Here is a 15,512-nt window from a genome sequence, read left to right as displayed (position 1 = left end):
TTTGTTGATTATATATTTCTGTTGATGCCTGATAGTTCATGATTATTAACTGTTCATGTTTTGGGTATGTCTGCTTATTTTTTCCTGCTTGACCCAGCTGTTTCTAAGATTAAAATCTTCAACAAGAGTTGTCAGTGTATTCTGGGAATTCCCTGGTGGTCCAGTGGTTAGGGCTCCTGGGTTTGATCCCCAGTTGGGGAACTAAGATCCCACATGCCGTGTGGTGCAGCCAAAAAAAAAAAAAAAAGACTTGTCAGTGTATTCATTTCCTCCTGCAGTTCCATCTATTGTTGCTTGATATACTGTGATACTGAATTAATAGTTTTATGATGCTAGTGTGCAGTGTCCTTCTTTGTTCGTTATATTTTTGCCTTACATTTTTTTTGATAGATACTAAGATTGATGATCTATTCTGGTCATTATTGTCAGATGGTATATGCTGTCCACTTTGTTGTCTCTCTCTTAGTTATCAGGTGTCTATTTCTTTTAACCTGTGTACTTATGTTATCCCAGGAGTATGAGCTGCTTTGTCTGGTACCGTGCAGGAGGAAAGGACCAAAGACTGGCTCTAGTCTTTGTCAGTCTCCACAAGTTCAAAGACAGATCAGAGGGGACCCAATAAACCCCAAAGCACCACACAAGTCACTGTTGATTGTTCTGGTTGACTCACCAGCAACTCTTCTGGTCCAGGTTTACCTTTAAACCCCTTAGGAAGCAACAGCACTGGGAGAAGTCCACCTCCCTAGATATACTCTACTATTCCTTTGATATTGGAGGCGGAGAGAGTCAAGGAGCCCATACATTGTCCTGTATTTGCCTGTTTTCATCAGGACTCTAGTACTAAGTTGTTGACACCAGTGACCAGGCTGTTATGACTGGTTTCTGTGGGCAAGGAAAAGCAATGATTGTGACAAAGTAACACATGATAGAGGCAAGAGTAAGCTTTCACCTGATGCCTCTCCCGGAAGCCTCCCAATGAAACTGGTATTTCTGACGTATTCAGTCCCACATACTTTCAAAATAAAAGTCAACAGGTAGCTCTTTCATTAGTCCTTTATTCCCTGGGCTCTCCAAGGCATTCCAACTTTCTGTGACCCATCATCTGGGGAATCCCCTCTCATACTCAACAGCTGATCTTGACTCTAACTCAAAATGTAAATTCATCTGCTTTCAATACCCCATTTATATAGTTATATCCATCTATATTCTTATTTCCCTTAACCTCATAGGAAGATTTTATCTCTCCTCTTATTTTGGGAAAAGAGGGAGGCTCAATTTAGTTTAACATATATTTATGAAATGCCTGCTATATGCCAAAATACATGGTCTATGGGCCCTTTGTGGATATTACAATCTATTTTACAGTCTATCCGGATAAAGGAATTTAAAAAAGAAGTTTAAATTCTGTCATGGGGGTTAGAAGAGGAGAAGCACAGCGTGTAAAATGAAGAATGTAATATTCTCTCTTCTTCCCTCCTACTCCTTCTTTGCTGTATCTGAAAGAATGGGTTATGATTTATGCATTGTGTTTAACTTCCAAGGAGGACATATTAGCTACTCTGACCTTGCTCACAGGGTATGAAGATTTCAAAGTTTACATTTTGAGCACTGGAGAATACGGACCTTTTAATCTTTCAATCTCTTCTTTCCCAAGGCTACACTGAAAAGATTTCTGAGGCTGCTCCCAATTATTAGCATCATTTTCCTTCACAAAACTATTTTACCCTCCTCTTAATGTAGCTTAGCCTGGTTTGTGAGGCCTGGGATCTCTTGGAATTGGCATGGACACAAACACTATCTTGATAACTCCTCTCCATGGCTTGAAATACTTGGCTCTTTCAGCTACTCTGATGCCCCGCTTCTTTCATTTTCCCCCTCCCTCACTGGCTGCTCCATTTTAGTCTCTTTTCCTGGAATGACGGAAACATTGGAACTCACTCCCTTGCATAGCTGTGAAAAGCTAAAACTTGACACTTGGTGCTGCCTTATCTGATTTCAGTGAAACACACATATACAGTTGAAAGGGAAAACTTTCCTGTTTTCTCCCTACTCACTGAATGCTTTTGACACAAAATGTGTGATTTTTTTCCCACACTAAGCAATTCTCCCATTCTTTGAAGAAACCAACTTGGTGTCCTATAATTCAAGTCATTTTTGACACTATCTACCTGGAGTTACTGTCAGGTCCCAAAGGTTAAAGGGCTCAGTACCTCAAGACTGCCTCTCATATCACAAGCCAATCAAAAGTCCAAGTTGTCCCTGTGCTATAGATCATTACAATTTTGAAATAGGCAACTATTAAACTGGTGAATCAATAACTATTAAAGGGTATAACTGATTCACTTTGTTATAAAGCAGAAACTAACACACCATTGTAAAGCAATTATACTCCAATAAAGATGTAAAAAAAAATTAATTAAAAAAAAAACTATTAAAGTGAAGCAAAAACATAGAGACTTCCAAAGTGATTTAAATGCAGAATCCTAGATATTTAAAATGAGCTTTCCCCAAATCTTTTACGTCTTTCCCATGTCTAAAAAATACAAATAAAAAGATAGTCCCAAGACCAAAAAAAAAAAAGGATATAAGTTAGAAACAGCCAGATAGAAGAGATGCATAGGACAAGGTATGTGGGAAGGCATGTGGAGCTTCCATGCCCTCTCCAGCACCTCCACATGTTTACCAACCAGGAAGTTCTCCAAACCCCTTTGATTAGGATTGTTATGGAGGCTTTATTACATAGGCATAATTGGTCATTAATGATTAAGTCCATTTCCAGCCCCTCTCCCCTTCCAGAAGGGCTGGAGATTGAAAAAAAAAAAAAAAAAAGATTCCCTTCCCCAAGGTTTTGGCTCCTGCAGGATCTCACTGGGGCCACTGCACTGCCACAGTGGTGTTCCTTGGGTGCACAAAAGAACAAACAAAGGGGGAATTGCTACATTCTCTGAGTGTTAGTTAGGAGTCCCCACCTGTTCTTTGAGCCTGAACTAAAGAGCTCCTCCTGGTGCTCTTTTTTTTTACTGTATCTTGGTACCCAATGCCAGGAGATACCAGAGGAAGAAAATGGTAAACTCATCATCAATTCAGTGTTAGTTTAAATTCTGGTCTTCCTTCCAACACCACCTGCTATTATTTAGTTCTCAAGTCTTCAAATAGCTGCTCTGTGCACTCTATCCAGGTCTCAGAGCTGGACTAAATATAATATGAAGTCCATCTTCCAGTAGTGTGTGTTCACTGATATCTCTGCTCATTTGTTTTTTTATTGTTTTCATTTTTAAGCTTGATTCCCTAGGGGTCACCCCTGTGTCTACTTAGCTCAGTGTTCAGCCATAGGTTGGTCAGAGGTTGTGTCCAACACCTTGAGCAGGTAAGGTTTCCACTTTCCGCCAGTGGATCTGAGTGTGGACAGGGAGCACACCCAAACTTCAGGCTATTTTCAAATCAGTCCCAGCATTGACTTCCACATGTGCAGACGCCATCAGCCACGTGTTTGTGGGTGGCCTGGAATCCCTCTGGTGCCTGCCGTGTATACACACAGCCTCCAGTGAACCCAGGATGTGTGGAGAAATTTTCAGGCCCCCTGTGGCTATCTCACCTCCCAGATCTCTGTGTTAAATCTGCCAGTTCACCTGCCAGTCCATTGTTTGCCCCAAACAGCTCCAGAAGCTCCCTGTTTCTTTGCCACCAAGATCACACTTACCCTGACTACACTCCAAATCAAGTGAGCCGCCCCTGGCAGAGGCAGTAAAACTTAATGTTTTCATGGGGGTAGGGAGAGCAGCACACAGGAGAGGATGGAAACAACCCCAGCTACCCAGTCTTCACAGACATAGAAAACAAACTTATGGTTACCAAAGGGGAAAAGGGGGGGAGGGGGGCGGTGGGATAAATTAGGAATTTGAGGTTAACAGATACACACTACTATATATAAAACAGACAAACAACAAGGGACTACTCTACAGCACAGGGAACTATATTCAATATTTTATAATAACGTATAATGGAAAATAATCTGAAAAAGAATATATATATATGCATAACTGAATCCCTTTGCTGTACACCTGAAACACTGTAAATCAACTATACTTCAATTAAAAAAACAAAGACAAAAAACACCCAGACTCAGCATTCTTATCCAGAGTTCAGGAGTTTTCACCCACCAGTAGATACTTATCAATTTGTCATGTGCCTTTGATTGAATTACAGAGCTTGGAAATGTGTGTGTGTGTGTGTGTGTTTGTGTGTGCACATGCTTTACTTCATCCAGCTCTCATAGAAGCTTTTTGGAGAGAGGATTTGTCAGCCTTTCCATTCCATTATGCCAGAAGCCAGAACTTCTGGTAGCTACAAAGAATTTTTTAAACGGCCTCCAGGATTTCAGACCTTATTCCTGGAACCTGTGAATATGACCAAACAGCACTCCTGTGATTATGATGTTAAGCACAACTGACCTTAAGATAAGTTTATCAAAAAACAAAAAAAGGTTCTGCAGAGCCTATGGGCAGGACAGGAATAAAGACGCAGATGTAGAGAATGGACTTGAGGACATGGGGAGGGGGAAGGGGAAGCTGGGATGAAGTGAGAGAGTGGCATGGACTTATATATACACTACCAACTGTAAAATAGCTAGTGGGAAGCAGCCGCATAGCACAGGGAGATCAGCTCCGGGCTTTGTGACCACCTAGAGGGGTGGGATAGGGAGGGTGGGAGGGAGACACAAGAGGGAGGGGATATGGGGATGTATGTATATGTATAGCTGATTCACTTTGTTGTAAAGCAGAAACTAACACACCATTGTAAAGCAATTATACTCCAATAAAGATGTAAAAATAAAATAAAAATAATAAAACATTTTTTTAAAAGATTAAAGTTTATCAGAGTAAGCCTAATCTAATCACACTAACCCTTTTAAAAGCAGAGTTTTCTTTGGTGGCAGAAAACAAAGTCAGAGATTAGAATCTTGAGAGGACTGGACACACCGTTGCTGGCTTTTGAGGTGGGGGAGGATGTAATGAGAAATGGGGCAGCCTCTATCTAGATGGGAGAGCAGCCAGCCAACGATCAGGAAATGAGGGCTTCTGTTCTATAACACAGGAACTGAATTCTGCCAACAGCCTTGGAAATGGATTCTTCCTCTGATACTCCAAGTAAGAGCCTAGCTGGCCAGCACCTTAATCTCAGCCTTGGGAGACCCTAAGCAGAGAACTCAGCTGAGCCCAGACAGAATCCATCTGCAGAAGCTAACAAATCTATGTTGCTTTACACCACTATGTTGTGATAACTCTTTATGCAGCAATAGAAAACCAATACAGGGATTGGTTGGGGGTCCACTTGGGGGTCCACTTGGGGGTCCAGTGGTTAAGACTTTGCCTTCCAATGCAGGGGGTGAGGGTTTGATCCCTGGTCCGGGAGCTAAGATCCCATATGCCTCGTGGCCAGAAAAACCAAAACATAAAACAGAAGCAATATTGTAACAAATTTAATAAAAATCTTAAAAATGGTCCACATCAAAAACTCTAAAAAAAAAATACATAACTCATAAAAAACAGTTTTCATTACTCATCATACCCACATGGGGTCTTGATCCCCTCTTCAGTACCTTCCTTGACAAGTACAGCCAAAATACCTTACCCAGACTGGTAACAGTAGTCATAAAATCTGATTAAAGTCAGAAGTGTCCTGCCAGGATCTTATCAAAGTTGTACTTTGTTTATAAACTTATCTCTAAAATTATCCTTTGAAGATTAAAGGTAATTATTACAATTATTTTTATTATAAACTCCTCCTTGCTGACCTCCTAGGGGTGGAGAGGAATTACAACAAACATAGTAAGACACAGATTAGGCCAAAAAGTTGGGCAATGAGAAAAGTTAAGAAAACCTATTCAACCAAGACAGGAGCTTGCTCAGCAAGGTTGTGGAAGCCAAGAGGTCAGCTGATCCTGGGAGAGCCCTTGTTTCAGTCTTCTGGACAAAGGAATCTATCCTGACCTGAGGCTGGCCACTGGCGAGATCCCAGCGATAAACCCCAAGGAAGATGCTTCACTCCCAATGTTGCTTCCCTGCTGCTCTGAATGGGACTCTGCCTCGTAATAACTGGCTCTTCTTTACTAAATCTGTAGTCTTGAACCCTGCTGAGAGCAACTTTTAGAAGGACAGGCATTTGTTCACACTAAGTGGGTAGTCTGTTAGCCACTTGCCCCAAACTGAGGTCAGCCTGTTCCCTAAGAGATTCACACAGCGATTTCATCATAGATGCTCGCTCTAATCTTCTCAGCCTTGTGGGAAAATCCTCCCCAATAGGTCATTGTCAGCCCTTATTTGCCTTTCCTCTGCCTCAGATTCTCCAGAGAGGAGCTAGCCATGAATGTCCTGGTGCTCAGGCAGGAGCTCGCCATTGTGCTCACATGAGTCATTCAGGCTGAGCAATTATAAATTAGCAGAGGAGTGAACAGCAGTGTGTCCTGGAAACCCTTCTTCTAACTTGCTTTTAGTAATCTGAGGGATACTAATGTCAGCTAATTATTCGAAGAAAGAAGAACTTCAGGATAACTATTTTAAAACCAAAAACCAAAGGTGTCACTTTGAGTAAATATTCCTCAACTTTCAGTTGTACTATAACTACATTTCCCATACAAACTTAACTTTTAACTCTTGAGATTTTGTTGTTTTATATACAGTTAAAGCCAACGTAAAAGTTTTGGAATAAAAATGAAAAAATTTAGCTTAATTTCACTTAATGCACGGAATTAATATGAAGAAATTCTATCTTCCTTTACCGTCCCTTTTCCTCTACCCCATATCCAGCCCATTAGATAATCTGTTGAATTCATTTTCAGAATATATCTAGAATCCTACCATTTTTACCATCCCCACTGCCACCTTCCTGATGCAAGCCTGCCTCATCTCTCACCTGTAGAATTACAGTAGCTTTAACTGGTCTGGGTTCCCTAGAGCCTGCTCTACTCTGCAGTCAGAGTGATGATGTCATATAACATCCCTCCTGTGTTCAAACTCCTCCAGCGTTACCCCGCCTCACTCGGAGCAAAAGCCAAAGTCTATACAATCTGGACCTTTACTCAAAAGTAACCTCAGTGAAGCCTTCCTTGGTCACCCTACTGACAATGCTTACTCCCTCCCCCACCAGTTGTTCATAATCTCATCCCTACTTTGTGATTTTTTCTGACCTAACATACCACACTTTATATCTGTCAAATTACCACCCACGTAAGCTCCAAGTGGGACATAACCTTCGTGAAGGCGAGGAATTTTGTTCCCTACCCTATCCTGAAGCTCTAGAACATGCTTGCCACATAGCATGTGCTGAAAAATATCAGTTGGATTGGTGGACGAATGCATGCAAGGATGGATGGTTGGAAACGGAAACGAAACAGCTTAATTGGTAGTAACACCAAGCACTGCCACAAGATGGAGACCTTCCTTAATAGAAGTTTATCCCCACTTTTCCCTTCTGTTTCTATTTGCATTTTTTCCCCTCTGTATTTGCATAGGTGCCTCTTTTACCTACAGACTTGCCTGGGTTTCTCTCTAGCTGTTTGTGTGTGTGCGCGTTCATGTGCATCCTCTCTTCTCTTTTGGATTTTGTGTCTTTTCTTGTATATTTGTATACTTTTTCTCTGTATACATAGTCTCCACTTGCAGGATGGGGGAAACAACTTAGAACTGAAACAGATACCTCATTTTTGGAGAGACCTTCAAGATGGCGGAAGAGCAAGACGCGGAGATCACCTTCCTCCCCACAAATAAAACAGAAATACATCTACTTGTGGAACAACTCCTACAGAACACCTACAGAACGCTGGCAGAAGACCTCAGACCTCCCAAAAGGCAAGAAACACCCCCACGTACCTGGGTAGGGTAAAAAAAAAGAATAAACAGAGACAAAAGGATAGGGACGGGACCTGCACCAGTGGGAGGGAGCTGTGAAGGAGGAAAAGTTTCCACACACTAGGAAGCCCGTCCACTGGTGGAGACGGGGGGCGGGAGGGGTGATGGGAGGGAAGCTTCAGAGCCACAGAGGAGAGCACAGCAACAGGGTTGCAGAGGGCAAAGCGGAGAGATTCCTGCACAGAGGAACAGTGCCGACCAGCACTCACCAGCTCGAGAGGCTTGTCTGCTCACCCGCCGGCCGGGATGGGTGGGGGCTGGGAGCTGAGGCTCCAAATTCGGAGGTCAGGTCCCAGGGAGAGCACTGGGGTTGGCTGCATGAACTCAGCCTGAAGGGGCTAGTGTGCCACAGCTAGCTGGGAGGGAGTCCGGGAAAAAGTCTGGACCTGCCTAAGAGGCAAGAGACCATTGTTTCGGGTGTGCGAAGAGAGGTGTCCATCGACAGATGAATGGATAAAGAATATGTGGCACATATATACAGTGGAATATTACTCAGCCATAAAAAGAAACGAAATTGAGTTATCTGTAGTGAGGTGGATGGATCTAGAGTCTGTCATACAGAGTGAAGTAAGTCAGAAAGAGAAAAACAAATACCGTATGCTAACACATATATATGGAATCTAAAAAAAAAAAAAATGGCCATGAAGAACCTAGGGGCAAGACTGGAATAAAGACACAGACCTATTAGAGAATGGACTTGAGGATACGGGGAGGGGGAAGGGTAAGCTGAGACAAAGTGAGAGAGCAGCATGGACGTATATACACTACCAAACGTAAAACAGATAGCTACTGGGAAGCAGCCGCATGGCACAGGGAGATCAGCTCGGTGCTTTGTGACCACCTAGAGGGTTGGAATAGGGAGGGTGGGAGGGAGGGAGACACAAGAGGGAAGAGAAATGGGGACACATGTATATGTATAACTGATTCACTTTGTTATAAAGCAGAAACTAACACACCATTGTAAAGCAATTATACTCCAATAAAGATGTTAAAAAATAATTTAAAAAAAAAACCATTGGAAAAAAAAAAAAGAATCCGCCTGCCAATGCAGGGGACACGGGTTCGAGCCCTGGTCCAGGAAGATTCCACGTTCCGCGGAGCAACGAAGCCCGTGCGCCACAACTACTGAGCCTGCGCTCTAGAGCCCATGAGCCACAGCTACTGAAGCCCGTGTGCCTAGAGCCCGTGCTCTGCAACGAGAAGCCACCGCAGTGAGAAGCCCGTGCACCGCAACTAGAGAAAGCCCGCATGCAGCAACAAAGCCCCAACACAGCCAAAAATAAATAAATAAAATAAAAAAATAATTTTAAAAAAAAGCATTGCTTGGGGGGCAATGGGGAGTTAAGGATTAGGAGTAAAAATTGAGACTGTCAGGAAAGAGGTGTGTTCGGGTGTGTGTGAAGGTTTGGACTGAGTGACATAGGTCAGATCACAGTGATTCTTATAGATGTTATCTCATATCTCATACCTCCTCTGACATGTGCTACTTTGGGTGAAGAAAGAACCCCTTAGAAGAATGAATAGGATTTTTTTCCCCTGAAGTACAAGTAATTACCCACACACTTAAGTATCAGCCCTTTAATTCTGCAATGTCTGGGGAATGTTGGGGAGGGGAGCCGTCCAAGGACTCCAACTTTTTCAGGTTTGTAGGAAAATGGCTTGGTAAGGCCTGAAAAATCAAAGCAAAACTTTGAGTAGAAAGAGACCAGTCAGGATTGATGAGGTGATGGACGTCACCTGGGGTGTCCCATTGCTTTCTACACAATATGTATGGAGTTTTATGTTATTCAATAAATTTGTATTCTTCAAGTTGCAGGCAGTTTCAGTAGCACAGCCCATGGCAAAAACTGCAAGAAAAGGACCAACTGCCAAGAGAAAGATCCAAGAATTAGTCTTCTCTCATCTTTCTCACCTCCTCACCTACATCCTATGCTATCTGCCTTCCTTGAGGAAGAAAATGGTGCTCAGAGTGCCCCGGAATCTGTGGTTTCTGTCCTCTGTGAGAGAAGCAACAACCACAGCTCTAGCTCTGTTCAGGGACCAAGACTTGTTTCCCTCTGACCCCAACATCTTCCCAGTTTAGGAAGGACCCCGAAGGACCCCTGCAGTCTCAGACACACGGCTAAGACTGGAGCCCCTGTGTCCTGACTAGGGGAGAGATGGTTGATCTAGGGAAGAAGGCTGAGGTCAGAACTCATGTATTCAACTAAAATGTCCCTGTGGTGCCTGTTTTCTTCCTTACCTTTGCCTCCTTGAGTAAACAAGAGGGAAGAAATACAGATCCCCCTTGGGATCAGATTCCTTCTCCCCAGGGCTATGAATTTAATGGGATGCTAGCACTGTGGAACCTCATTGCATGTCTATGCTTTCCATGACAAGTTGGAGTAGACAGACTGCCCCATTATCAAAGCCCCAGCCCTCCCTTGTGTCCTTTGTGATATCCCATTTTCCTCACTCATCTCCAATTCATCTGATAGCCCTAGGTCCTCCTTCAAAATCTTCTCAAAAAAAGAAAAGGCATAACTTGCCTCCATTCCCACCACATTCACTCTCCCATCATTTAATCATCTCCTAAAATACCACTAATTTCATGAAACCTTTTGTAAGTTGTTCAGAAAAGACCTGATGGTGCCCCTTCTAGCTGTACAGTCCAATACTATGGTTATTCTCCCAATTCTTATCTGAATGGTACATTTGCTCTTTATCACAAATACATACTTTTATCCTACTCAGGAAAATTACAAATCCTTTTACAGATTTCAGAATGACACCATGTAAAAATTAAGTGTTTGATTATGGTTGTTTGGTAATAGCCATAATGGTAGTGATGTTGAAAAGCCAGAACTGAAGTGTCACCCTCTTCATTGCCAAAGAGTCAAGGCCCAATTCCAGGAGGTCATGATATGACATATTCCCAAGTCTCAGACTCTACTATGGGAAACAGTTGTGTTATCCTCTCCTCTCCTGACAGATGGCTTCCTCCAAACCCTGAAGGGATAACCAGCACTTGCCCCTGTACCAGTCCTTGCTGTCTATGGTATTTAGCCTCTAGGATGGCCCCCAATGTTTTCCATTTCCTGGTATTCACGCCCTTGTGTAGTTTCCTCCATTGCTGTATCAGGGTTAGTCTGTGAAACCAGCAAGATACAGCAGAAGTGATGATAATGTCACTTCTGAGATTAGACTACTTAAAAACTGCACTTTTGCCCACCCTCTCTCCCCTTCTTCCTCCTTTTCCTCCTTCTTCCTCCTCCTCTGCATTCCCCTCCTTTTCCTTCTTCTTTTCCTTTTTCAAACGATTGTTTTGTTTTAGGCTGCCAAGTTTTGGAGTAATTTGTTACACGGCAATAGATATTTAATACAATATAACATTTAAGAAGAGGAACACCAAAACACCTGGCAAAATATCCATACCTTGGCCAATAACGGTGAGACATTTTGTCTCTGCACCAGTACAGGTGAGTAAAACTGGTTCACAGGAAATGTCATTCTCATTGAAGCATGCAGGACATTTAATGCCATTGGGGTTTGGGGATTTGTGAGGCACTGAATGAAGAGAAAATTTTCGTCTTAAAGAATAAGTTTTAAAAAGAGCTGAAAACATTAGCCCCTCTCCTTGAGTCATGGTTATTCAAGGATTCCTCCCCCCCAAAATCAAAATTATTTACAACTCAGATGGCATGGAGGGTGCAGGGGAGGTAGGTATTAAGTGGGAAGATGTAGCCAAAAGGATCTTCTAGTAATTTGATGTTATCTGTTCTTCTCTGCCTTGGCTGGAGAAAAGTGCTCAGATAATGGAGAGAAGATAAGCTATGGTCTAAAAAGTACTGTTAAGGGAGTGAGGAATTAAACAGGTGAGGAAAGACAACTTTTCAGCTGGAATGGGAAAGTAAGTAATTTAACCTCTGATCACACTTAGAGTAAATCCCCAAGACCAGTTCCAGCCACCTAACTGTCATTCAGTCTCCTGTGCAGGAGAAGGGCTTGTATCCATCCCTTCACAGGGAGGAAAGGCAATCAGTGAGCAAAATCACTGAGCAGCTCAGAAGCAGAGAGACATGTCACAGGAAGGTATTTGGAAGGCAGAGACTTAAGTAAGGCAATGAATTGGGAACAGGGTTGGGAAGGGAGAGAGAGTAGAGATGTGTTGGCACTCACCTTGTAATTCCCCTTGGTTACACAGCTCATCTTGGCAGCACTGGCGCTTGTACCCAAATGTTTGATTATCCCCCAGTGATGCTGACAAGACCAGTGGGACACACAAACTTGAAGAACAGCCTTTCTCCTCAAAAAATTGTAAGAGCTGCCCTGTAAAGAACCAATCACAGAGGGAATTTTCCCTCTGAACCATAGAGAGAGTGATGCCCAAATGGGCAGCAAGTATTAAAGAATTCTGTGCCTCCAATCACTTTGTTTTTAGTCTTTTCACTTCTTCAAGGGTCTTTCTGCATTGGTCCATGGAACAAAACGTGGAGGGATGATTTGTTAGTGTAACCGAACAGGACCCTGTGGAGCCTTCCTGGGACAAATCCCTCCCCTATAACCTCTGCTGTAGCTCCTCTTGGAAGTGCCCAGATAATAGTATCTCATACATATTTCCTGAGTTTTTCAGATGCTAAAAAACATTACCAAGTGGAAGAAATTAATTACTTGATGATCATGAGCACATAGCACCCAGACCTTCTGGCACCAAAAGATTGATAACATTAATCACCCTGTTACCTCAACATCAACCAATCAGAGAATTGTGCATGAGCTGATCACATACCTCACGGATGCCCCTCCCTCACTGGGCCTTTAAAAATATTTTGCTGAAACTTTCTTAGAGTTCAAAGTGTTTTGAGCACAAGCCGCCATCCCTCTTGCATAGCCCTGCAATAAACTTTCCTCTGCTCCAAACTCTGACATTTCAGTTTTTGTGACTTCACTGTGTGTCAGGCACATGAACTTGCACGGGGTAACATTAGCATTTGTTAGAATGGGAGTGTCATATCCCAGTGAGGTTCATGATGAACCGGGATGGTCTATCCTTTTTCCTGGAGCCTCCCTCCCTGCCACCTCACACCCGCCCCACACTTCCAGCCCCATCCTGGTAGGGCATGGCATAAGGAAGCAAGGTAAAATAGAAGATTCACAGGAGTAGCAAAGAAAAACAAAGCCTGACTCCATATTGGATCTATTCCTTTAGCTCTAACCTTTGTGCTCTGTTTCCTGTGTTCAGTCATGCTGGCTCTGCACCTTTTGTAAAAGAATGTCACCTATAGCCTGAAATATATATGATAGCCCACTCTGAAGGCCTCCCAGGCTTGACCTTTAAAGGTATAAACACTTTTCCATTCACCTAGAGATAAAAAGTTACAGAACAGAAAATAACATTTGTCTTGTTGGAGGTTTACAGGAGCATGTCACGAGACCTACACGGACAGCTGCAGGAACAAAGGATCATCATATCCACTCCAGAATCTGGCCGGCACCAAGAAGTTTGCAACTACCAGCTACACCCCCTCCCCTTTTAGTATAAAAGAAGCCTGAATTCTAACTTGGGTAAGATGGTTTTGGGGAACACTAGTCCCCATCTTCTGCTGGCTTTCCAAATAAAATCATCATTCCTTGCCCAACACCTAGTCTCCCGATTTATCAGCCTGTCATGTGGTGAGCAGTATGTTTGAACTCTGTTACACAGGGAAGTGAGAAGCTCCATCAAGCTGGGGAACACAGCAACCTCCCTCACTCTAAACACCTTCCTTGTCTGTCCCACATGCCTAGCAGCATGGGCAGGGGCCTGGCACAGCATACCTGATGTCCGCAATTCTTGCTTGTAGCTGAAGCAGCTTTGAGACGTTTCACAAGTTGTCTGTGGGTCGGTACTACATGTATAAATAGAGCAGTTTACACATTGGTAACTCTCTACGAAAAAGAAATTTAAGTTGTTCAGAAAGTAATCCAGGAATGAAAACTGTCAAGAATCATAATTGATGCTTCCAATAGCCAAACATTCCTGAGAGTCAAAGTGCCATGAAACCTGTTCCCTGTGGGGCTGGATGCCTGCCTTCCTTCACTCAGTCCACAGCTCTTCCCCAGGGCCACAAAAGACCCCACTCATACTGAGCCACCACCCTCTGCACAGGCTCAGGCCCTCTCAGCTGCCCATGGCCTGGGATGCTAATTAGGGTCTCCATCTCTGAAGTGTTCATCACTGCACTTGGAGCTGAACCTGGTCTCTCCTAAGTGGGCATTCCTCTCCTGTATTGCCACCTTACCCTTACAGTCTATGAGAGAAAGGGGTCATTTGTTTATTCTTACCTACAGAGCTGAAAACCAAGGTGGTGAGGACACAGGTGGTGAGGAGGCTCTTCAGGGTTGAAGATAGAGGCATGGTGGCACTGCAGAAGGCCCAGGTGAGAGCAGAAGGGTCAGGGCTATGGGGTCCAGGTCTCTTGTCAGACAACCCAAGCACTATACAGGGTGCCCATGTATTCATTCATTTGTTTCACAAGAGAGAATTTGTCAAGCCCTCGCTTTATGCCAGATATGCCTCTTTTGGGGGATGTAAAGGTGAAAAGGATGCTATCTCTGTCATCAAGAGGCCCACAGGAGAAGGACCTTCCTTCCTTAAGAAGAATTCACATGAGGGATTTCTTTCTTGGATGGATATGGAAGGTGCTGGAGCTCCCTCCATAGCTGAAATAGGATTATTTAGCCAAGAAGAAGAAACCACTCTAAGGTCTGAGCCTGTCGTACTCTGAGACATATAGCCCCTTAGCCAAGGACCCCGATTTCTCAATTCCAAAGTCACCTTCCCCCAAAGAGCCAGTTCCCGCTGCATCTGTTACTCACCATCTCTCAAGACACATAGGTTCTCTAACAAAATGACAGAGCCAGGATTTGCTAGACGAATCCGGATATTCTTTCTAACCTTGTGTCATCAATGCTCCTTTCCAAAAGCCCATTTGAATTTTGCCAACTTAGGAAGGAAATTCAGCTTCCATGTCTTGTGGAAATCACAAGCCCCACTTACCTTCAGACTCGTCCTCCCAGGGGTCCGAGAAAAAGTCTGAAACATCACAGTGTAAGGACCAAGGAGTAGTTGGGGCCCCTCCACCTTTTCCTTCCTGAAGGCAAGTTTTCAGGAAATGACAAAACCTATTTCACACTCCGAATTCCAAGTCTCAACTTCCATAATTATCATAAGTTGACCTAAATAGTCTTAGAGACAAAAATATATATATGAAACCTGTTCAAGAATGACCTCTAACCTCATTCTGGTTGACCAGATGCCCAGAAACCCCCAAAGTCTTGGACTCTGGAGCTGTGAGGTGCAACACAGGGTCTTCCCATGCTTGGACAGGAAGAAGGATTGCCTCTTTTTTCACTATCCTCTAACTGAAATTTAGCCTTTCCTTCCATAAATGGAGTCCACAAACCACAGCAAAACCACCCACCCTTAGAAATTTCTGAGGTTTTCCTATCACATGACATCTGCAGACATAAAGTATTCTTTGCCTTCATCGACTACTTCCAGATTATGTCCTTATCAGTCCCCTGCTGGAGCCTGGTGTCTGATACATTAATAAAGAAGCATATTGCCTACTATTCCATACATTA

General features: G+C 43.3%; 1 protein-coding gene across 1 annotated transcript; it reads right to left on the bottom strand.

Moving 5' to 3' along the window:
• Positions 1 to 9,486: 9,486 nt before the first annotated feature.
• Positions 9,487 to 14,283, bottom strand: LOC111169277 (protein RoBo-1-like). The gene is made up of 5 exons (XM_089909869.1): positions 14,211 to 14,283; positions 13,704 to 13,814; positions 12,066 to 12,215; positions 11,322 to 11,453; positions 9,487 to 9,772 (listed from the first exon to the last, which is right to left on the bottom strand). The coding sequence occupies exons 1-5, from the start codon at positions 14,281 to 14,283 to the stop codon at positions 9,585 to 9,587; spliced, it is 654 nt and encodes a 217-aa protein (XP_089765995.1). The 3' UTR covers positions 9,487 to 9,584.
• Positions 14,284 to 15,512: the final 1,229 nt, after the last annotated feature.

This window comes from Delphinapterus leucas, chromosome 3 (genome assembly GCF_059928025.1).
Source record: "Delphinapterus leucas isolate spDelLeu-1000000601 "Yukka" chromosome 3, BTC_Dleu_Yukka2, whole genome shotgun sequence".
Taxonomy (NCBI): domain Eukaryota; kingdom Metazoa; phylum Chordata; class Mammalia; order Artiodactyla; family Monodontidae; genus Delphinapterus; species Delphinapterus leucas.
Note: the sequence above shows the minus strand (reverse complement) of the source record. Positions and strands in the feature narration are given on the sequence as shown.

Coding starts and splice junctions, on each gene's coding strand:
- LOC111169277 (XM_089909869.1), bottom strand. CDS start 14,283: ATGCCTCTATCTTCAACCCTGAAGAGCCTCCTCACCACCTGTGTCCTC. Junction 13,815..14,210: donor CTTGGTTTTCAGCTCTGTAG/GTAAGAATAAAC, acceptor TCTTTTTCGTAG/AGAGTTACCAATGTGTAAAC. Junction 9,773..11,321: donor TCTCACCGTTATTGGCCAAG/GTATGGATATTT, acceptor TTCTCTTGGCAG/TTGGTCCTTTTCTTGCAGTT.